The sequence below is a fragment of the Pocillopora damicornis genome, chromosome 1 (assembly GCF_964200805.1).
Source record: "Pocillopora damicornis chromosome 1, jaPocDami1.2, whole genome shotgun sequence".
In the NCBI taxonomy this organism is placed as follows: domain Eukaryota; kingdom Metazoa; phylum Cnidaria; class Anthozoa; order Scleractinia; family Pocilloporidae; genus Pocillopora; species Pocillopora damicornis.
This window is the reverse complement of record NC_142670.1, coordinates 30,633,144-30,655,284: the sequence shown is the minus strand read 5'-3', so window position 1 is coordinate 30,655,284 and position 22,141 is coordinate 30,633,144. Positions and strand designations below refer to the sequence as shown.

Genomic DNA, 22,141 nt, shown 5'->3' with positions numbered 1-22,141 from the left:
TCGAAACATCTCTAATTACCAGCTCTCCTACCTCGCGCCGGCAGGATCTCAGGAGGCTTAGAAAACACTACCAGCTAGAGGTACAGCTTGCATATCTAGTCAACTTTGCCCTATTGTTACAATAGTTTGCTTCGCATTTTAGTCTTACACTCCTTTGAATCACTTTTTTCAGGAATATGTAGACATTTATATATTTTTATTTGGTCTTGAACCTTTAGCTGGTAGGATCTTAGGAGGCTTCTAAAATGCTACTGGCTAGAGGTACAACTTGCATGCTTTGCATGGTTTGCTCCACATTTTGCTTTTCTGCACTCAAAGTTGTAGTCTTACACTCCTAGGAATCATTTTTTTTAAGAATACATTTGAATTTTTTTTCTCTTATTCGGTCTTGTACCTCTAGCCAGTAGGATCTCAGGAGGCTGAGTTTCTTGCTCAACAGTCTTAGCTTAACACTGTAGCCGCTAAGACCTATGCTTGCAAAGGTAAACAAAACTTATGAATAGTATCGCCACTTTAATGATCCTGTCGTAGTGCTAATGGTTGGAAAGATCCATAGGATGAAATTTCTATTGTCTTGTACCTCTAGCCGGTAGGATCTCAGGAGGCTCAGAAAATACTACCACCCAGAGATACAGCTTGTATATCTAGTCAACTTTTCCCATTTTACTTTTGTGGTTTGCTTATTTTACTTTTCTACACTCCAAATTAGTCTTACACTCCTTGGAATCACTTTTTTCATAAACACATTTACATTTTGTTCTCTCTTATTTAGTCTATAACCTCTAACTAGAAAGATCTTAGTAGGCTTCGAAAATACTTGAAGTATAGCTTGCATATTTAATTAGCTTTGCCCAATTTTTATAACAATCTGCTTTGCATTTTAATTTTTGGCATTCCATTTTAGTCTTATCCTACATTGGAATCATTTTTTTCAATAATATCTTCTTTTCTTTGGTTGTGTACCTACCACTGCTTATTTGATAGCACAGCACACAAGCTATGAGCAACAAATGACTCTTTATGAGGAATCAGCTGAAACTAAAGCAGGCATTGTCTAGCAATAAGCAAAGGGTTTCTGGTTGGTGTTCAATAAGAAAGGTTTGACTTATTTTTAATAGTTGCAATTTTTATTAAATATACAATAAATAACACAGGCGCAGGTTAATCTCTTTAGATAATTGTATAAATCCTGTATATATAGTAGATAACCATTCTATATTTTCAAGAATAACTTGCCTTAAGGTTTTCATACAGTCATACAAACTGTTAAATATCATTAAAAAGACAAAGGGAAAATGTCAATTTGGTGAATTAAAATCATGTTATCCTATGACTACCTAAAGATGACTTGATTTTAGTATTTCAGACAATGGTTGGCCTTGTAAACAATACTTCTGATCAAACACAAATATCATGAAAATAGAGACTGTTCCTTTCTAAGAAATTCCACTTAAACTGAGGCAGAGTATTACATGAAAAACTTCAGTAAATCTGGTGGACATATTCAAGTCTAAAATGAATTTCAAGTCAAATTCATCTAAACCTTGTTATATTTGTATTGAAATAAATCCACAACCAAAGAAAATACAAATCAGGCTATTTTAAAATTTATTACCTTGAAATTAATTTAAAACATAACAGTGTTAATGATTTCAAGTTTATTTCATATAAGCTGCCCCTCTGGCTGGTAGTGTTTTCTTAGTAATCCAAGATCCTACTAACAAGATGAACAAGACTGCAAAGCATAAAAATATACCTATGGAGTGACTCCACAACAGTACGAGACTAACATGGAATGTAGAAGGGTTTTTCCATAAATCAAGAAGTAAACGAAATGAGCTAAATTCACCTTGAATGCACAAAGTACCTGTAGCCTGTAGTATTTTCTAAGCCACCTAGGGTCCTACCAGCTAGAGGTACACAACCAAGAAACAAGAAGATATTCATAAAAAAAGTCATTCTAATGTAGTGTAAGACTAAATGGAATGCCAAAAAAGTAAAATTCATAGAAAACTGTAGTAAAAATTGGGTAAAGTCAACTAAATATGCAAGCTGTACCTCTAGTCAGTAGTATTTTCTAAGCCTCTCAAGATCCCATCAGCTAGAGGTACAAGATCAAATGAAAAAAAATAAATATACATTTACTCTTGTAAAAAATGATTCCAACGAGTGTAAGACTAATTCGGAGTGCAGAAAAGTCAAATGTGGAGCTAACCATAATAAAAATTGGTCAAAGTCAACTAAGTATGCAAGCTGTACCTATAGCCGGTAGTATTTTATAAGCCCCTACCAGCTAGAAGTATAGGACCAAATAAAAATAAATAAATGTATAGGTATTCTTGAAAAAAGTGATTAAAAGAAGTGTAAGACTTATTTGGAGTGCAGAAAAAGTGAAATGTGAAGTAAACCGTTGTAATAATTGAGCAAAGTTGACTAAATATGAAAGCTGTACCTTTAGCCGATAGTATTTTATAAGCCTCCCGAGATCCTATCGGCTAGAGGTACAAGAGAATACAAATTCATCTTGGGGATCTTTCCAACCACTAGCACTATGTCAAGGACATTATAGTGGCGATACTATTCATAAGTTTTGTATACCTTTGCGAGCGTGGGTCTTAGCGGCTACAGTGTTGAGCTAAAACTCTGCTGAACAAGAAACTTAAGATCGGCAAGGGTGAAAGAAACAGCCATGCAAAGTTTCCTTGATTTAAACTCAAAAATGTATTCTTCACGTGTAGTGTATGTTACAATGTTCATTTCTGGTCAATCACGTCGCTTGACTTTTGGTAAATCGCAAATGGTGTTACTGGAATAGTCCGCCATATTAGCAGTTGCAGACAATTTGCGATAACCACCGAGTCGGAAACTCGTCAGTAGTGCTCCCAAGCAAACAAGGAAAGGCTTGGTCACAAATTCAGCGGGCTTGGCTACTGAGTTGAGCCTCGTTTCTAAGCTTCATTAAAGCAAATTTTAACAAAGTTTACAATTGAGCGTTATTGTCAGTTGCAGTTTAAAAGCACTCTCCGCGAGAGTAAGTATTAGGGTTTGTGTCAATTTAAATTCTTGCTCTTTTATCACCTTCCATCCTTTTCCTTGCCAACAACCTTCTTGCAACGAATACAGAAGCGATCCTCGCAGTTATGATCACTACTGCACTAGTAGTTGAAATAAGGCCTAAAAAAAGAATTTAAGCTCGCACCGGTAAGGTTTAAGGTTAAAGGTTTTTAGAGCGCTACACCGGTATCGCAGAGGTCATGGGTTCATATCCCGTACGGGCCTGTATTTTTTTCAGTTGCCATGATAACAAAACAATTTACATTTAAAAAACAGCAAGGTTTGTATCATAACATCATCATCATATCTTTATTTGATAAGTAGGTTAAAAAAATGGTAACTTTACAGCTGATGTGGACCTACTATATTTTAATATAAAAGATAAATAAACGTAAAATAAGATAAATAAATCGAGAGTTAAGTCTTAAATAAGGGCCTGTTTACATGGAGGTGGGGGACCCTAGGTAGGTGTGGTAACCCACCTAGTCGTTTACATGCAATCTTACAACCCTGGGCTACTGGGGTGAGGTTTCTTAAGGTTGATGTTGCACTTGCAATTAGGGAGTTTGTGTGTATTAATTCATGAAAGCTTCATGCGTTGTGTCACGTGGTGTTAGGTTATGCAAGGAATCGTAGTCTCAATATGCTATAAGGAATGGTTTGGGAAATGAAATATGGTCGATTTACAATGCTAAATATTCTGAAATGTGAACATTTTACACTCCTTGTATGTCCGTAGTGGTTTCTGGTGATTTCTGCGATGAGATGGCTGGGAAATGTAAAAAGTTTTAAAATGTACGTGGTTAGCTTTTAAGCTTTTTGCCATGAACGTGACCCCGGCTAGGTGGGTTACCCCACCTTGAGACGTCTACATGACAAATTGTCACCCTTGCTGACAGGGTTACCCCACCTGGCAGACCGGGCAACCCACCTTGGTAAAGGTCTTGTAAAGGTCTTGTAAAGGTCCAGTTCTAATGTTCTTACTTTTACCAAGTATTCGATTGGTTATTTTCCAGAAGTCTTTGGGTATCTATGACTCTTCAATTTGACTGATCCAATGTTGGGCTTCAGCTATCCTTAGCATCCTTTTGATGCAGTTTCCTTTAATCCTGTATCGATCCCATAACATACTGTCATCTGGATTAGCTTGTGCTGCTTTCAAATATTTATACTTTTGATTCATGGCCCCTCTGTTTTCTGTATTAATCCAATGAAGAGATTTGGATCTGGCCTTTACTTTCCTACTTTTTATGTGGGTCTCCAAGATTTCTTTGAAGATAGTTTCCCATATGTACCCACTATCCTAAATCTCCTCTACGGTACTAACAATATGCCATGGGGCTTCATCTAGGTCCTTTTGTAGTTTGTCAATTTCTAATGTCTTATAATTTCTAACAGAAAATATATAAGGCTTAGAATTTCTCTTCTTAAAAGAGAAAGTGACATATGTAAGATGATGGTCAGAGATGCTCAAGTTAATTGAGTCAGCTAAGATATGAGATGCTTGGAGGTTGGGGCTAACAATGATAAGGTCAATTAGAGTCTTAGGACCTGTTTACATGGAGGTGGGGAACCCCAAGTAGGTGAGGTAGATGTCGCACAGTAAATTTGAGTTGAAATCACCCAGCAAGATAATGTTTTTCCTTTTAATCAAGATCCTGCCAAGCAAATCATACATACGGTTCAAAAAGGTGGTAGATTTAGGTGGGTGACATAAGCAGCCAAGTAGAGTAGATTGGGAACATACTGTAATATTTAACCAGACAGCTTCCAGGTCCTGGACAATATTCCATTTGAGATCTTCATAAACAGTTAGACTCTCACGGTAATGCATTAGCACTCCTCCACCCCTCAAACCATTAGATCTGTCACGTCTTGCCAGTTCGTATCCTGGTATCTTGATCAGGTTATTGGATATTTCCTCAGTGAGATGAGACTCGGTAATTTCCAGTATATCAAATTTAGTAAAATACTAACTTTATTAATGAATTTCTTTCCAGAACATGCCAAACATAAGACTACAGAGCTCAGATGGAGAAATATTCGAAGTAGATGTTGAAATTGCTAAAGCATCAGTCACAATCAAAACTATGCTTGAAGGTAAGTGCGTTAACCCTTTAACCCCTAAGAGTGATTAGTAACTATATTCTCCTGTCAGTGTCACCCTTAAAACAAACATTGAGGTCATGAGAATAAAGGAAATGATCACCAACTAAAGAAGCTCTTGATTGTTAAAAAAATTCTCTTTGCCAATACCATAAGAAATGTATAGAGAACGGTATGGAGAAAACTGATGAATTGATACTGATGTTAGAGTGTAAGATTACAAGAGCAGATCACAGATAACTCAATTTGCTCAGTGCTTTCCCATTATAGAAAGACAAATGTACAAATGGTCTTGATGGTTGGGTCTTATAATAAAGCTCTAAGTCTATGGTATTGTTCAAAAGTAACGCAAGCGAAATGCGCGAATTTCGTTTTTTGTTCTCGCGAACTTAGAAATTTCGTGCGAAAGTTCGAATGACAATTCGAGGCTTTTTGTGCGAATTTTCCGTCGAACAAAAAGCGCTATTTCGTCGAATTTTCGCTTCGAAACGAAAGTTCAGCGAAAGTTCGCGATAAAAAGCGTAGGTTTACTGCTTACTGCTCGCAATTTTGCGCTAGATAGACACGGTTGTTTGCCGTGCGATCTATCCTTCATATAACGTTCACGAAATAGACGACAGGAGCCAGTAAGACGCAGGTTTGGTCAAGCGAGAGATGCCTGAAAGGCTCACTTGTAATCCTACGCTTTTAAAGGTTTTAAAGGTTTTATCCAGTCGGATGGAAGCCCTAGTTATACAGGAGCTCGATTCGAGTTCTAGTATAGTTTGATATTTTTGGCATAATGACGACCAGAATGTTACGAGATGGATAAATGAATGAGAGAATTGTCTACGAAGCATTGGTATACCATGCGTTGTCATGGTTGTGAATAGTTTACGTCACGCTTCCTCGCGCGGAGTCTCGCCTACAAATCGGGAATTTCATATGTTGTTATATGATGAAGTTAATCATAAAAAATGGCGCCTAGTTCATGTTCCACTTGCCTGAAGAGATTACGTGGGCGTTTGTACTGAGACTCGAACACCTGGCTGTTCGTATCACATCAACAATCAAACATTCACTGAGGTTTCAACAGGAAAGAGCGATAGAATAGTTGCTTGAATGGATGAGAATGATTTCGAATATTTCTGCAATGCATTACAACAATACGTAGACTACACTTTGCTGCAATAAGTAGAGCGAATTTTCTCTCGAAATTTCGCACCGAACTTTCGAGAAGAATGAACTTTTCCTCTTGAGTTCGCAACTCACTAGCGTCCACAGCGAAATATCGTTCGTAATTTCGGCGTACTAAAACAATAGGTGCCTCGAAAGTTCGCGGAAATTTCGTTCGCAGCAAAATTTCCTCGAAAAGCCAGGAAAAGCCAGGAAATTAGTCGGAGTTCGTTTGCGTTACTTTTGCACAATACTGTACTTACCAATCTTAAACCTGGTATTATTAACGGTACTTTTTAGCATTCTAAGGAACATACAGCAGTATACCACCTTTTCCGTATATCCAGGCAGTTTGGAAAGCAGTAAGGCACTTTTTATCCCCATGACAAATGCTTTTCATTCAATTAACTTATTCTTGTTTTTTCGTGTTTTCATGTTCCCGCTTGTGGCGTAGCTCAATCTCTCTGTATAAAAACCACACACAACCCACAATTCCTCTATTAGCTGTGATGAGGGGCTAATGCTTATAACATGAGCTTTACAGACTCTTTTCTGTGGCCAATTTACATTATAGAATAGAGGAAATGATCATCAACTTGAGCAGTTCTTGATTGTTAAACAAATTCTCCTTGTTAGCACCTTGGGAAATGTATAGAGAGCAGTAAAGAGAATATGCTTAGTGATGTCTGGGTGTAAAGGGTTAACATGATATTTACTTCCATTACAGATCTTGGCATGGATGAGGATGATGATGAACCTGTCCCGCTTCCCAATGTCAATGCGGCAATTCTTAAGAAGGTAATGCTGACTGTTTAGCAGAGTCCTGGGTGTTTGCATACCTCTAACTATTTGAGGTTGTGGTCTGTACTTTATGCAATGGACCAAGTTTTTCAGCAGATTTATGGAATGGGTGGGCCATAAGTTAAAGTACTGACCAAGAAAATGTGGTTAGGAAGACATTTATTATATACTGGGTTCAAAAAGAGAGGGAAGATTTCAGTTCAAACAAACTTTCAAATTTAGATCTCACCAACAGTAAAAAATGGCCAGCTAAGGTGACCAAGAATATGCCACAAATATGTTTTTGTGGTTATGTTGTAGGTTAAAATGGTACTAAGTTTGAAATTATATCAAACTTGGTTGGTTTTATTTTCCATGTTATGGAATTATCATATGATAATTTAAAAAAAAAAGAAAACATTTGTACATCAAACCAGTCTAAAATCACTTTGACGCAAATTTTTCTTTAACCCTTTAACTTTTGGCAGTGATTAACATGAAACTTCTTCCTATAATTCCAAACATTATTCAGCAAACAGATAATGAGAATACCCAGACTTAGCAGGTAGAAGGTGTTGTCTTGATCTAACATAGAATTCTTTTAACTAATTTTCAAGGAAATGTGTAGCAGCCTGATAGTAGAATTAATAATCAGATCTTTTGCTTTTATGAAGGTTATTCAATGGGCTACTCATCACAAGGATGACCCACCCCCACCAGATGATGATGAAAACAAAGAAAAAAGAACAGATGACATTGATCCTTGGGATCAAGAGTTTCTCAAGGTGGACCAAGGAACACTTTTTGAGCTCATTCTTGTAAGTTTGATTCCTAAATGAAGTACGACTTTCTTATAGATGAATGAGTGGAACATGGAGCAACTTAATCCTTTAATTCTTTACACCCAAACATCAGTTTGCATATTCTCCATACTGTTCTCTATACATTTCCCAAGTTACTTACAAGGAGAATTTGTTGAACAATCAAAAGCATCTTTGCTTGATGATCATTTTCTTTATTCTTGTTACCTGAATATGTGATTCAGAGATTATCTTGTGAGGAGAAGTTAGATGCTTGTCACTCTTAAGGGTTAAAGAGCTAAACCCTACGAGTGCCTGGTGTCTCATTTCTCCTTCCTGTGTCTCCCTTGAATCAAATATAAAGTTCATGAAAATAAAGGAAATGATCATCAATTTAAGAAGCCCCTGATTGTCAAACAAATTCTCCTCCTCAGTACCATAGGAAATGCAAATAGGACAGTATAGAGAATATGAATCATCAAGTAATAGAAATAGAGCAGAGCTATGTATAACTTTTCCCATAAGCAGTTGCCAATGGTGTAATGAGCAGCGCTGCTGTTAGGCAAAAACCAAACATGGGAGGTTTACGCTGGCAGAAGATGATGTTAGACCCTGGTTACTGGCTTTTAATGAAATCCCTTGATGAATAGTGGTGAGAAACGGAGTAATATAATTCACAAGTGAAGAGAGAATAGCAAGGCAATCAAAATGTAGGCTTAGAATTTTAGATCGTTGACCTTCTCTCTGATACTGAAAACGCTGGTAATCATTGTGGTTAGCGTGTTAGAGGACACGATGGACATTTTACGTGGCAACTCCCAAAGCTAAGAAGAAGTTTTTTATTATTATTGATGACTGTCTTCTTTTTTGATTCAGTATTCCAGGTTTGATCTGTTCTGTGATTCCAAGAAACCTATTGTTTTGAATCACCATTATTGTGCCACATGATAGTACATTCTGTTTGTGTCATTCAAATGAATTGAGCAGAGATCATCAGTTTCTTTCTCTTTAAGCATAGCTTACTAAATCGTAAGTAACAACAGTACTTACCCCAGTAGTGTGTGGTTTGTTAGTTGCTCACATTTCCTGATCTCTGCTCTGATTGGTCATTAATGCAATGAACATTCCAAAAACATATGGGTAAAAGTAAAGAATCTAATCTCACCAACGCGTCGGCCAATGCATTGGCCAACACACTGTCAACACGTTGCCTGACACACTACCAATGTATCAGCTGACACACTACCAACGCGTCAGCCGACACACTACTAACACATCAGCCGAAACACTACTAATGCATTGGTCGACGTGTTGGTAGGATCGGATTCTTTACCTTCTCCAACATATGGGGTGTGTATGGTGTTCTAAGTTAGACTCTGATGAATTAAGTGTGTGTTTCTCATTGCAGGCTGCAAACTACCTTGATATCAAAGGTCTTCTAGATGTCACATGTAAAACTGTAGCAAACATGATCAAAGGTACAGTATACCAGAACTTTTTTCTGTGTTCTAGCCTTGTTTCCAAAATAGGCCAAAGTCTCATGCAAAGCACTGTAAAGTGCCATTGGCAGATGGGGTTTACAGTCAAGTCGCCCGAAACCTGAGTCATGTTACCCGAAATTTTAGTTATGAAAAAAAAAGTCAAGTCGCGCGAAGAAATAAATATTAAAAAGATCTGAGTTTCAGACTGTTAATAGGCAATAACGTTGAGAAATTTTTATCCCTGAAGCGCTCTTTGTTTCCGATAACACCATGAAGATTCTTAAAGCGTTGTTCGTTTCTAAAAGCAAAGGGAAGCATTCTCCGTTTCTAACAAAAAAATGAAGCGTTGTTCGTTTGGTATGTACTCGTTTCTTACTCATGGACATTTCGTAAGCTTGAGAAACTTTTTCTTGGTTTCTAACAAAACCATGAAGACTGACTACACAGAAATCGATCATATGGTCAGAAAGGCCATATGATCGACCGTAATCGTCGCACTGTAGGGCTTGTTGGCATGGGCTAACTTCATTATCACACTCAATGCAAGGGTGAATGCTCATTTTGATCAGTTCGTATTGTAGCTAGCTTTACCCTCTTTATATATACTTTGATCGGATCAAAATAAACATGCGACCGCCAGAGCACAACTACATAATTTATGCTTATTCTGATCCTAGGGGAAATGATGCTATCAGACTACTATTGTGAAAAAAGTCACAAGCATAAACAATAGATTGTTATCTTAAAAATATCTCACTTACCTTACGCAAGGCAACAAGTTAATTTTTAATTTTACCAAGTTCACAAAAAACACAACATAACTTTATTTGTATGTTACTCGCTTTACCTTTTACCGACTTGTCGAACGCGATAATCGACATTCGCTCACCAGGTGTTTTCATCTGTTATTGTTAAGAAAATCACAAACAGACACAACAGAACTTTACTTGTATGTTACGCTGTATCCGTGCATTTGTTGTTATAGAAACGAACAACGCTTCCCTCTGTTGCTAGAAACAAACAACGCTTTTAGAGTTGTTACTCAAACATATTTCAATTCCAATCATACAATCGATTTCTGTGTAGTCTAAGTCTTCATGGCATTTTTAGAAACAAGAAAGAGTTTCTCAAGCCTACGAAATGTCCGTTAGTAAGAAACGAGCACATACCAAACGAACAACGCCTCATGGTTTTGTTAGAAACGGAGAACGCTTCCCTTTGTTGCTTGAAACGAACAACACTTTTAGAATCGTTACTCAAACATATTTCAATTCCAAGCATACGATCGATTTCTGTGTCGTCAAAGTCTTTATGGCTTTGTTAGAAAAAAAGAAAAGGTTTCTCAAGCTTACGAAACGTCCGTGAGTAAGAAACGAGTACATATCAAACGAACAACGCCGCATTTTGTTGTTGGAAACGAACAACGTTTCCTTTTGTTGTAAGGAACGAACAACGCTTTAAGAATCTTCATGGTGTTGTCGGAAACAAAGAGCGCTTTAGGGATAAAAAATTTCTCAACGTTATTGCCTATTTACAGTCTGAAATTCTGATCTTTTTAGAATTTGTTTCTTCAGGCGACTTGACTTTTTTTTCGGGCGACATTACTAAAATTTCGGACAACATGACTCATGTTTCGGGCGACATGACTTCGGGCGAGATGACTCTTGGGCGACTTGACCGGTTACCGCAGATGGATATGGTGCTAAAGTAATCCTTCATTATGCATGATATTTCTTTTCTACCAGGCAAAACGCCAGAGGAGATCAGAAAGACATTCAACATTAAGAACGACTTCACACCGGAAGAGGAAGAACAGGTTTGATTTTATATCTTTCTCTGTAGTAAAATTGTAAACAAACAAATATTCAAACAAAGAGAGAGAAAGAGAAGAATGATAAGGAACAATATAGCCATAGGTTAATATTGCTCTTCTTTGCTTCAGGCTAGTTTAAAATCATTTTGTCCTAAATTTTAATTTGAAAATGGAACATAACTATTTGCATAGCATTACCATTGCATTAAATGTTTGCCCTGTTTTTTCCCCCTTATGGTTTTTTTTTTTTTGGGTGGAGGGCAAGTGTTGAAGGATTTATCCATAACTTATCAATATCTTGATCTTGTTTGAAACACAGCAAACAAAAATCAGCTTTCAGGCTGTCAAAATTACAAGATCTTTTGAGAACTCCAGGAACCACAAAGAAATATAGTTAAACTTGAATCGCTCTGATGAAGGGCTAACGCTCGAAACGTCAGCTTTTTTACCCTTTACAGTGGCTAATTTACGTTTTCAACTCAGTTGTTAATGCTAAGTTACCAGCTATACTCTCCCACCAACGCAGCACCACAGTTTCTTTAGAAACTTACCCCTTCAAACATTTCTTGTCTGTGCTTCTTGTGACAGGTTCGCAAAGAAAACGAGTGGTGTGAAGAAAAGTAAAGTTGACTCTAAATGTACACAGTATTTACTTGAAAACACTTCAAAGCCTTAAAACTTCAAGAACTTTGCAATGATAGCACTTTTTTTATGACCCTATGGATTTTGTAATTTGTGAACGTGGTACACTTTGTGTAGCCAATTCTATTCTTTAATTTAATTCAGTTGAAGTTAAGCAGTGATCAACCTGCCTTAAGTTTAATCTTTTTTTTGAGAGTAGAAGCCAGCAAGTGTATATTTGTAGCAGAACTAGTTTGTGAAAGGGAGGTCATAAATTACTGCATTTTATTTGACTTGTCATTTATAATAAAGGAGTGTGATTCTGTTTTTTTTGCTGTAATTACTTACTACTACCTCATCTCAAATTTGTTTTGTTTACCCTTGATTAAAATGCAACTTCTCCCTTTAATATCCATACATTATCCAGCAAACAGGTAGAGAGAATACTCAAACTTATTAGGTAGAAGTGGTTATCTTGATCTAACACTAAATTCTTGTAACTATAGTGCAAGGAAATGTATAGTGGAAGGGAGAATTAATAATCAGGTCCAGAAATTTTTGATGGGGAGGGGGGAGGGGGTCAGGACTTTGACTTATTAACACAGAAATTTTATCTACTAAGCTTTAGTAAGTTACCAGTAACAAACATTTCAAGACAAGTGAATATTAAGTACTTTATCATGGGTATTTGTATAAGTCTACCAGGATCCTTTTATGAATACTACTCTCTTTCTGTTCTGTGATAAACAGGAATTAAAAGAAGTAGCTCGAGGCGTGATCTAGTTATACCATTATCCAAGAAAAGCAAGAGCCTGTCTTCTTGTTAAGTTTGGAACATCTTGCAAATCATGTGATAATTAATTTGTGCTTTGCCCTCACCAGCTTTTGCACAATATAAATCTGAAGCTTATAAAGTAATATGCAGTCTTGTTATTGCAAGAATTACGGTGTTAGACATGTAGGATTGGTCAGTACACTATGGCCTGAAGGTACAGTTTAATTCCAGCCAATAGTCATCATTCAATCTATCAATCAATCAATCCTTTATTTATTTAAGCAGGTTAATAATTGCAAAATTGTTGGAGACAATATTGTATCGGCAGCCAGAGGCGAATGTGGACCTGCTATATAGAATAATAATATTATAAACTGAATAAACTATAGCAAACTTAATAATAACTTAGTAATTACTAAAATCATCTGATGTGGACCTAGCATGTAGAATCATAATAACAATAATATTAAATAAAATCAGCTGATGTAGAACTGCTATGTACAATAATATAATAAATAAGACTATAATGAACTTAATAATAGCTTAGTAATAAATAAAATTGTCCTTCTTATTTGAAATCATAATAGCCTCATTGTTAAATGAAAATTGGAGATTATATTTGAAGCTTTCTTAAGATTACTTTAAATCCTTCTTTACTAACATTTGAAAGTTTAACTTTCTAATTTATAAAGTTTGAAATATCAGGACCCCTGTATTGAAAAGAACTCCTTCCTAATTCAGACTTTACCCTATTAATATGATATTGATTACTGAATCTAGTTGATTGAAATGATCTAGAGAACATGTCCAGATTTTGGCTAGGAGCAGACCCTATGAAGACTTGGTACATCTTAAGTAATATGTGTCTTTATTAAATAATTAATAGGATGCTAGTTGTATTGAGACAGACATAGGCTACTTTTTAGCAAACAACTATGTGACATGCACAGGCAGGAGTATAATCTAGGCTGTTAAGTAATGGTTGGGAGTAATTTCCCCACACTAGTATGCCAGAAGTGACACTAGGAATAATTATTTTGAAATTTATTTCTTCTAGAACTGACTTGGGTAAGTATGACATTCTCCTTAAACCTTTAGCTGCCAGAAGTGATTAACATGTAATTTCACCCTGTAATATTCACACACTATCCAGCAAACTGGTAATGAGAAAACTCAAACTTATCAAGTTGAAGTTGTTCTTTTAATAAAACTTCAAATTCTCATCACCAACGGACAAGGAAATGTGAAGCAGCTAGAGGGGAGAATTTACATCCAGATCTTGGGAGTTAAAGTATTAAAGCACCAACTATTTCAGAAAATGAAGTTTTAGCTCTGTCTACTTGAGCATGCCAAGAGAGTTGGTTATCAATCATAACACCTAGGCAGGTTGTAAAACTGACAAACTTCACAAAGCCATGGCCAAAATGTAATTGCATCTTGGCAAAGAAGAGCTGGCTGAACAATGGTTTGTAATGAAGCCTAACAGTGCCTCCCTTCACCAAAAGGTACACATAGATGTCAGTGCACTGTTGGATAACCCTGTCAAAATGCTAAGATTAACTTGGTATGGGTCAGTATGGATCTGCACCCCATCCAGGGAGAGAAGTATCAAACAGTAAAGATTCAGACTTGGTGAAGGCTGTGATAGGCTCTTTGCTACTAGCTGGTAGAAACTGGTACCAAGTGTGATTGATAGGAGGATTATGGGGAGGGTGAGCAAGTAGAGAGAGTTGGTTGTGAACAGAAGGTTTGTGTATGGATTTGAATGCATAAGCAATAAACGGCAATAATCAAGTTTTTTCTGTTTTGGAGATTTCTTAACAAGAGCATTTCCAAAATAGCTAATTTGACTTTTATTACCATCATCCTACAATTGTGTCACAAGAAACCAATAACATATTTGCAGAAAATATATACAGGCTCTGGGATTTTGTGAGAGGTTGATGTCGAGGGAAACATCTTTTTTTGAGGACAATGGTTGTGCTAAACCCAGTCAGAATTTTTCAAGTCCAGCAGAGTCTAGCATTCCCCAATGTAGTGATAAGCCCATCAGTTCTCACTTTCTATCACCAATTCTCTCCTCTAACAACTCAAAATATCTTTGTTTATCAGCTTAATGTTACAGATTGTGTACTTAAGGGTGAAAACATTTTGTGAGTCTTTTGGTTGCTAGATTTTTATCCTTGTTTCAATTGTCACCATTTTCATAGAGGGATGTACAGGTGGCAGTAAAAAAAAGAAGAGGTTGATACTAAATCAAATAAAATTGTTTGTTGTGGTAATCCAAACTCAGATACCCCTTTGACCTCCGAGAGTGATTAGCATCTAATTTCTCCTTAAAATAGCACCAATGATTCACACTTTAAGCTCTGGAGAATGAAGGATATGAACATTAACTAAAGATACTCTTGATGATTAAATTCTCTTAGTCAGCGCCTTACCAAATGTACAGAGAACAGTATGGAGAATATGCATACAGATGTAATAGTGTTTAAAGGGCAACTGTTTCTCTGAAACTGAATTGTGAAAAGGTTTAAATGACAGAACTGGATTGGATTTTAACCCTTTCACTCCCATGAATGACCAAGATAGAATTTCTCCTTACAATATCAATACAATATCAACCAGAGAAGTGATGAGAATAAAGAAAATTATCAATTTAGGGATACGTTGATCCAATACTAAATTCTCTAAACTAGCATTATAAGAATTGTATGGTTGACAGTAGGAAGAATTACAAATTTGATCTGGGAATTAAAGGGTTAATGTGATTGGGTGAATAAGGGTAGTCACTGACCCGTTTTAGGATCCACTGTTTAGTGGCAAAAATATCTGGTCTAATTATATATTTACATTCAATTTGGTAATTATTATTATTTAAAGAAAAGGTTCTGTCAGCTTTCTTTCTTTTTACACAAGTTGGGGTTGTGAAGTTGGGAAATTGTAAAACCTTCTACTATTTAGATGAAAATTATAAATGCATTTCAGTTTTATTATTTTAAATGTTTAAAGCACCACACCCATAAATTAAAAACTGCATTGTCAGCATGACCAATATTGAAAATAATGGTGATATATTCATTCATAGAGCAGAATCTAACAGGAACAAGTTCAATTTGATCTATAGAGAAACAGAAATGCATTTATGAGCCTAGAGATTCCTTTCAAGTTAAAATTCATTCAATTTTCATTGATTCAATGAGGATTACAACTTGTAGTACAGTCCTAGAACTGTAACCACACACCTTTGTAAAAGATAGAAATATATGTACAAACTTTCCCTACGGCGATTAGACAATTAGGCAAACAAGACGAGATATGAAATCGAAAGTCTGCCCGTTTTTAACGCGGAATGAAATGTAAAAAATATTTTGTCAAATTTTTAACCGTTTGTACACTAAGACCTCACATTCATTTGTATACGTGCATTACGGCGGATATTTACACATTTACGAACATTACACATAAACTTCTTAGAACACACTGTATTACCAAAATATTGCATTTCTATCGAAATAAGGGTCTTTCGTAAAGATATGGAGAATTTTACTACGATCAGAAAGATGAATAGGGTTTTGACACGAGATTTGTATTGTCTGCATTCTATATCTTTTCGTTTGTAAACAAAGTCCGTAAATGTTCGTACACCGTGTCTTACTTGATAATATTCGAGTTCATTCATCGAGATTCTTCTCCTTCGTCTGATGATCGAAACGAAGATTTCCTTGACCTCGATCGATAATCGTCGGAAAGATCGGAATCTTGTGAATCTTTAAAGTTACTTTTTTCTTCTTCGTCTCCCACAACGTCGATTTGGATCTCGTGGTCGCCCGTTGACGAAGACTCGTGGCCGACCCCATCAATCAATTGCAGACCCACAGTTTTCGTCCTGTTAGTCAATAATTTTTGCAGCGAATCGTATTTTTTCCTTGCTTCGTCGCGTTCTCTCTTCAAGCTATCGTTCTCTTTGGCAAGCTGCTCTAAGTCTTCGCGGAGTTGTTGCCTTTCGACTTCGAGATCTTCCTTCTGACGCACGCGCTTGGTCCGACTATTTTGAGCGTAACCCCGATTCTTCAATGTTCTTCTTCGTTGTTTGATGCGATAAATCTCGTCGTCAGTGAAACCTCGTAGAATAGTATTTAAATCCTTCACCGGCAAGGTTACCAAAAGTTCATCGGTAAGGTTAATTTCTTTTTTACCTCCTTCCTCCTTCTTTACTCTCTTCACTATGGCGGGTTTCTCATCTTCCGCCATGATGCCTCCCCAGCATCCTTTGTTGTCTCGTCACGTAACAATGCTCCTTGCTTCCTGTTCCAAGAAAGCTTAGCAAGGAACGCGCCGACGTGATCTCATTACGTAATCTATCTAAGTAGGCGTTAGGTATAAGCGACAAGAAATATGACAATTTACCACCAAAGATCCTCGTCCAAAAATTACAAATTATTTTGAAGAACGAGAGAAAAAAGTAATTCATACCATTTTCACTGTGCAGTGTAAATTTTAAATGGGGCTGCAGTTCCCATTACACTTTTGTGGCTTCAGGGAAGACGACTAAAGGGTGGTGTTTGAGCAATGGTAATAGGGTAACAAAAAAAAGTGCCAACCCAAGTAAAATCACAGCCAAAAATTGGGCGAATTAAGCTTCAGGAAAAGAAGAAGACCATTACAATAAAATACAAGCTCAGAAAACTTGCTGCCCTACCCCCTCCCTCTAAAACAAAATGGTCTGTCCATCACCTATTTATATGTATCATTTTGGTGTATATCAAGGAGCATCCTTTAACTGAGTGACTGACGTCTAATTTCACCATACAATATCACCCATGAATCACACATTAAGGTCACAGGAATAAAGGAAATCATCACCAAATAAAGAAGCTCTTGATCATGAAACAAATTCTCTTCATCAGTACCTTAGGAAACTTGTGGAGAACTGCTACGGAGAATGGGAATTCTAATGTTAGGGTGGAAGGGAAAAATGAAAAGAAGGAAAATGTAGCTGATTAAAAAAAGATCAATATGAGCCAAATAAATCTGAAATTTTTCTATTACAGTTTGTATGTGAGGATCAATTTGTTACTTCTTTCTTTAACCCTTTAACTCCCAAAATCTGATCGCCAATTCTCCCCTCTAGCTGCTACACATTTCCTTGTAAGTAAGTTATGAGAATTTGGTGCTAGATAGAGATAAAAACTTCTTCCTGATATCTTTGAAAATTATCATAACCTGTTTGCTGGATAATGTTTATATATTACAGGGAGAAGTTACATGTTAATCACTTTTGGGAGTTAAAGGGTTAAAGGTACTCTCTTTTCCCTTCCTTTCTCTTTGGGGTGAGGAGGGTGGGTGGGGGCAGCTATTTCTAAACTGTAGACTGCTTCATTTCTGTTGCACCAAGGCTGCAATACCAACACAAATTTTACCATGGGGAGGTTGGGGCACCTTTTTCAAAACTCTATACTGCTACATTTCTGTTGAACCAAGCCCAGAATACTGACATAAATTTTCCCAGGGGTAGGAAGGGGCAGTTTTTTTAAAACTGTATACTGCTGCATTTCTGTTGACCCAAGCCCAGAATACCAATATAAATTTTACCTGTGGATCTGGTTATAACAAAGTTAAACTAGAAAAAGTGTTACAAAAACAAACCAAGGTAATCATAACCGGGCAAAGGATAATATCACAAGAAGCAAAACAAGTTGCTTCTGCAGTCAACCCCTTTCACTCCCAGAAGAGATTAAAAAGTAACTTCTCCCTATTAAAATCTATACACCATCCAGCAAACAGCTAATGAGAAATACTCAAACTTATCAGGTAAATGTTATTTTCTTGACCTAACACCAAATTCTCTCAACTAATTTACAAGGATATGTGCTGCAGCTAGAAGGGAGAGTTAACCAGATCTTTGGAGTGAAAGAGTTAATTATGACTGAAAGTTTCATAACCACTTGGAAGTGAATTTTTACAAAGCCTCCCCAGATGACTACCTTAAGTAAATAGTTAAGTTTATTTAAACAATTTAAACTTTTTAAAATAACTTTGTATTTGTTGTTTCGGATAAGGTTTGGTCGCAAGACAGGTAGGAATGTTCTCTGGTTGTTCAATCCATAGTTTGTGATCAATTTCATCAGCGGTTAGTTCCCCTGATAATTTCTCCAGTTCATCTTGACTAGGGGCCTGAGTGAGAAAAGGAAAAAAGGATGTTTCATTTGAGTCCAAAGCTATGGGTTTTACATGAAATTAGATAAGGTCATATGGAAGGAGAGATTTAATGATGTGGCATGATCATCTCCTGAGAGTAAGTCTTGAAAAGTACTGTTGTTGGTAGAATTGACTTAGGTTTTTTACAACCTCAGTGGAAAGTCATTATCAGAGTAACTTGTGCTCAAGTTGTCAAAAAATCAGTCACTGCTGCAGACAACAGTCCTTTTCAAGACTACTCTCACCCTTATGATCAGATTTCACTACCCCATTCAAACCATTTACTGTAAGCCTTGGACCACATCCTTGACTTTAATGTGCTCTATATATGTGCATATGCACTCTGTATGCACTTTTGTTCACTTAGCAGTGTTTGTGGAAACGAAATTTTTGCTGATCAAGAAGACAGACATTTCATCTGCAAAATAATTTTTGGGGTTTTCTGTTCAAGTATCAGAGGAGCAGCACATTTAATTTTCAACTTTTCATTTAAGGTATGTTATGACATGCAATGTTATGTTTCTCTCTATTTAAAATTCAGAGACATACTGTAATTCCTTGAACAAGCCTACAAACTCTGATACCCTGAGCCATAATATCAAAGTAGAACCCCTCTCAAATAAGCACCCCTCTCCAGCCTCCCTCACTTTCTTAAATGAGTATGAATACAAGGAAAACCTGGTTCTTATGCAACTTTACTTTGGAATTTTCAGGCTTCAACTTCAGTGGAATCAAAAAAGATTAATAGTTTCTTGATAAGGGCTAAAATCAATTAAGTGGCCTTCCTTTAGGCTGAAATTTTTGCAGGTACTTATTCGAGGAAATAGAGCATCACTGCAGTATCTTACTGCACAAAAGGAACTGAAAAACAGCAAAACAAAACAGAAAGCCTGTCCTTACTAAGGAAAATCAAGCCAATGTTCTTGTTTGAGTCCATTTTATCTTGCCCATAGGGCACAAGTTTAGCAGATCAGAAGCATTATTTGAATATGACTGAAGAGAGTCCATTTCCATGCCATTTCAATTTGAGGGTTTTTTTATTAAGGGGGAACTAAAGTCATATGCAAAAAAGAGAACCTGGAAAATTTTCATTCTCCATAGTAACTTAAGTGTGGAGGCACGGTGGCCCCATAGTTGGTGCGCTCAACTCCAGATTGGGTGGTCTGGGTTAGAGCCCTGGCCAGGGTCATTATGTTGTGTTCTTAGGCAAGACACTTTACTCTCACAGTGCTTCTCTTCACCCAGGTGTACAAATGGGTACCAGCAAATGTGTTGGGGGTAACCCTGCGATGGACTAGCATCCCATCCAGGGGGGAGTAGCAATACTCCTAGCCACTTCATGCTAAGAAAACCGGAGTTAAGCACCGGCCCCATGGGCCACTTGGGCCCATATAAAGGCTTTACTATAGTAACTTAGGTGGGAGTTGCAGTGGCCTAATGGCTAGTGACTAGAATCTAATTTCTTCTTTACAGTATCACCTCCAAATCACACAGTAAGGTCATGGGGATAAAGGAAATGATCTCCAACTAAAGAGAAGTTCTTGATCATTAGACAAACTCTCCTTGTCAGCATCTTAGGAAATATATAGAGAACAGTGTATGGAGAATATGCATACTGATGTTAGGGTGTAAAGAGATAATTATGAAAAGTTTACCTGTAACACAACCTTGTGCATATTATCCAAGTCACTAGTATATTGGAGTGTGTTAGAATCATCACGATGCATCCACAGGGCAGCTGTACTTGCATGACAAGCTTGTGCTATTACGGCTCCTATCGGCCATGACAGCAACCTCAGGAGATCACCTCTTACCACAACATACTGAACAAGCTGAGATGATGTTGATGACATTGAATGATCACAGGAGTCCTGCTGAATAAGGGATGATAGTTGAAAATTAATTTCAAGACCTCATGTGATAATAACTGTTGCTAGATTCTATGATCTAGAGGTCAGCTCCCCAGACAGGAGAAGAAAAGTCCAGGTTTGAGCTTATCCGCAGTAGAGGCGTTGTATTAGGGTTAATTCACTGACTTTACAAGCTTGTTTTCATTTATTCATGTCTGAGTTAGAGTCAGAGTGGATGGTGGGGGGAGGGGGCAGGGAAAGGTGTAATATTCAGTACACAACTTCTTCCACTATTCATCCTTTTGACCGTCACTCTCCCTCTTAATTCAAAGGTATTTCTTGCCCCAACCTTCCCCTTTTGTAAAAATCAAAGATGACAGCTATAACTTTCACAGAGAAAATTCTGAGCACTCGTTTGCCAGGTTTGAGCACTTTGGGGTTCACTTGGGATCATTAGCGCACCAATAACTTGCACAGTAGTAATTTCATGGCGCAGTGGAAAGCTACACGCAAAACCTGATAAATACTGCCAGATTCCAGGAGCCTCCCGCTGAGGAAACTGCCGATTATATTTATTAATGAATAAATTCACTTCTGTAACAATATCTGCAGGCTCAGTTTACAAATTCTTTATCGACATGGAACTCGACTACAATGCCATTGGAAGTAGTGCGCTTACGAAGCCTGAACTAATTTTGATTGGTAAATAAATAACTTACTGCCCAACAGAAAGTCAGATTGCTTCTCTTACCGATGTGGTTCTGGCTAACAGAAGAAGTTGGTGTATCGAACCGATCTTGTAAGTGTCTGACAAGTCACTGTGCGGTCCAATTGGATCCCAGGTTCCTTTCGTCCTCTTAATTGAGGCATGCGCAGTTGATCCATACTGAAGCGCGCGCAAAATTCTAATTCCCATCGTCCCTCTCGTGTGTGGTAAGTGAGGATAGAGGAAGTAGCTCCAAAGTCGCAGACTTCCTGAGTGAATTTCTGAAACGTTTTGCTGCTGAAGGGGAAAAGGAGAAAGGGGCTACTGAAAGGTAAGTTGGATTCGATGGATTGGAAGTAAAAAATATCTTCACGATGAAGTACCACACATCGCCTTGGAGACTGCTTGCGTGAAATTGGTTTGTGTCCTGACGGGAAGGGAACAGAGAAGTATGTTCGGGAGGGGAAACAGAAGAGTGTGTATGGGAGTAGGGGGGACAATTTCCCCCTTCTCCCTCTCTCTCTCTCCCTCTCCCTCTTCCCTTCTTCCTGTCCCTTCCTGTCCCCTCCCCATCACGATGTGAACATCCTGTCTCCGTTAGAGCCGCTACTGAAGGACAGGGGATATTCAAGAAAAAAAATTGTGGAGACAATCAACATGAATTCTTTCACAATATTTCATTTCTTAAATCTTTCCTTTCAAAGAAGATTTCGAGCCTAACAGCAACTTGATTTATGGAAACGAATTCATATTATGCGGTCTGTGGGTAATAAGTGGCAAGTTATCCTCTGAGGAAAAA

General features: G+C 37.3%; 3 protein-coding genes and 1 long non-coding RNA gene across 8 annotated transcripts; 1 reads left to right on the top strand and 3 right to left on the bottom strand.

The window, feature by feature from the left end:
* Positions 1-29: 29 nt before the first annotated feature.
* Positions 30-12,135, top strand: LOC113678011 (S-phase kinase-associated protein 1). Of its 3 annotated transcripts, none has more exons than XM_089209290.1 (7): positions 30-80; positions 5,055-5,154; positions 7,043-7,113; positions 7,770-7,913; positions 9,304-9,373; positions 11,122-11,192; positions 11,778-12,135. In XM_089209290.1, exons 2-7 carry the CDS (start codon positions 5,058-5,060, stop codon positions 11,811-11,813), a joined length of 489 nt encoding a protein of 162 aa, XP_089065416.1. In that variant the 5' UTR covers positions 30-80; positions 5,055-5,057; the 3' UTR covers positions 11,814-12,135. The 3 variants fall into 3 exon arrangements, with proteins under 3 accessions (XP_089065416.1, XP_089065413.1, XP_089065421.1); XM_089209287.1 differs by lacking the exon at positions 30-80 and adding an exon at positions 2,933-3,031; XM_089209295.1 differs by lacking the exon at positions 30-80 and adding an exon at positions 3,799-3,849.
* Positions 2,056-2,724, bottom strand: LOC149053262 (uncharacterized). The gene is made up of 3 exons (XR_016187647.1): positions 2,599-2,724; positions 2,453-2,495; positions 2,056-2,101 (listed from the first exon to the last, which is right to left on the bottom strand). It is a non-coding gene; the product is annotated as an uncharacterized LOC149053262 (long non-coding RNA).
* A 2,288-nt stretch (positions 12,136-14,423) lies between the features above and the next one.
* Positions 14,424-16,919, bottom strand: LOC113677987 (uncharacterized). The gene has a single exon (XM_027194854.2). The coding sequence runs from the start codon at positions 16,837-16,839 to the stop codon at positions 16,264-16,266; it is 576 nt and encodes a 191-aa protein (XP_027050655.2). The 5' UTR covers positions 16,840-16,919; the 3' UTR covers positions 14,424-16,263.
* Positions 16,920-18,573: 1,654 nt separating this feature from the next.
* LOC113677988 (putative peptidyl-tRNA hydrolase PTRHD1) lies at positions 18,574-21,531 on the bottom strand. 3 transcript variants are annotated; one of them, XM_027194855.2, is made up of 3 exons: positions 21,388-21,531; positions 20,442-20,660; positions 18,574-18,762 (listed from the first exon to the last, which is right to left on the bottom strand). In XM_027194855.2, the coding sequence occupies exons 2-3, from the start codon at positions 20,637-20,639 to the stop codon at positions 18,592-18,594; spliced, it is 369 nt and encodes a 122-aa protein (XP_027050656.2). In that variant the 5' UTR covers positions 20,640-20,660; positions 21,388-21,531; the 3' UTR covers positions 18,574-18,591. The 3 variants fall into 3 exon arrangements, with proteins under 3 accessions (XP_027050656.2, XP_027050658.2, XP_027050657.2); XM_027194857.2 differs by having other exon boundaries at positions 20,442-20,657; positions 21,388-21,492; XM_027194856.2 differs by having other exon boundaries at positions 21,356-21,479.
* Between the last annotated feature and the right edge of the window lie 610 nt (positions 21,532-22,141).

Bases quoted from the DNA above. Each gene is read 5' to 3' on its own strand.
- LOC113678011 (XM_089209290.1), top strand. From the start codon at position 5,058: ATGCCAAACATAAGACTACAGAGCTCAGATGGAGAAATATTCGAAGTA. The intron at 7,114-7,769 runs GTAATGCTGACT...GCTTTTATGAAG, and splicing joins ATGCGGCAATTCTTAAGAAG to GTTATTCAATGGGCTACTCA. The intron at 7,914-9,303 runs GTAAGTTTGATT...TTCTCATTGCAG, and splicing joins CACTTTTTGAGCTCATTCTT to GCTGCAAACTACCTTGATAT.
- LOC113677987 (XM_027194854.2), bottom strand. From the start codon at position 16,839: ATGGCGGAAGATGAGAAACCCGCCATAGTGAAGAGAGTAAAGAAGGAG.
- LOC113677988 (XM_027194855.2), bottom strand. From the start codon at position 20,639: ATGTCATCAACATCATCTCAGCTTGTTCAGTATGTTGTGGTAAGAGGT. The intron at 18,763-20,441 runs GTAAACTTTTCA...TTTCTCACTCAG, and splicing joins TGCACAAGGTTGTGTTACAG to GCCCCTAGTCAAGATGAACT.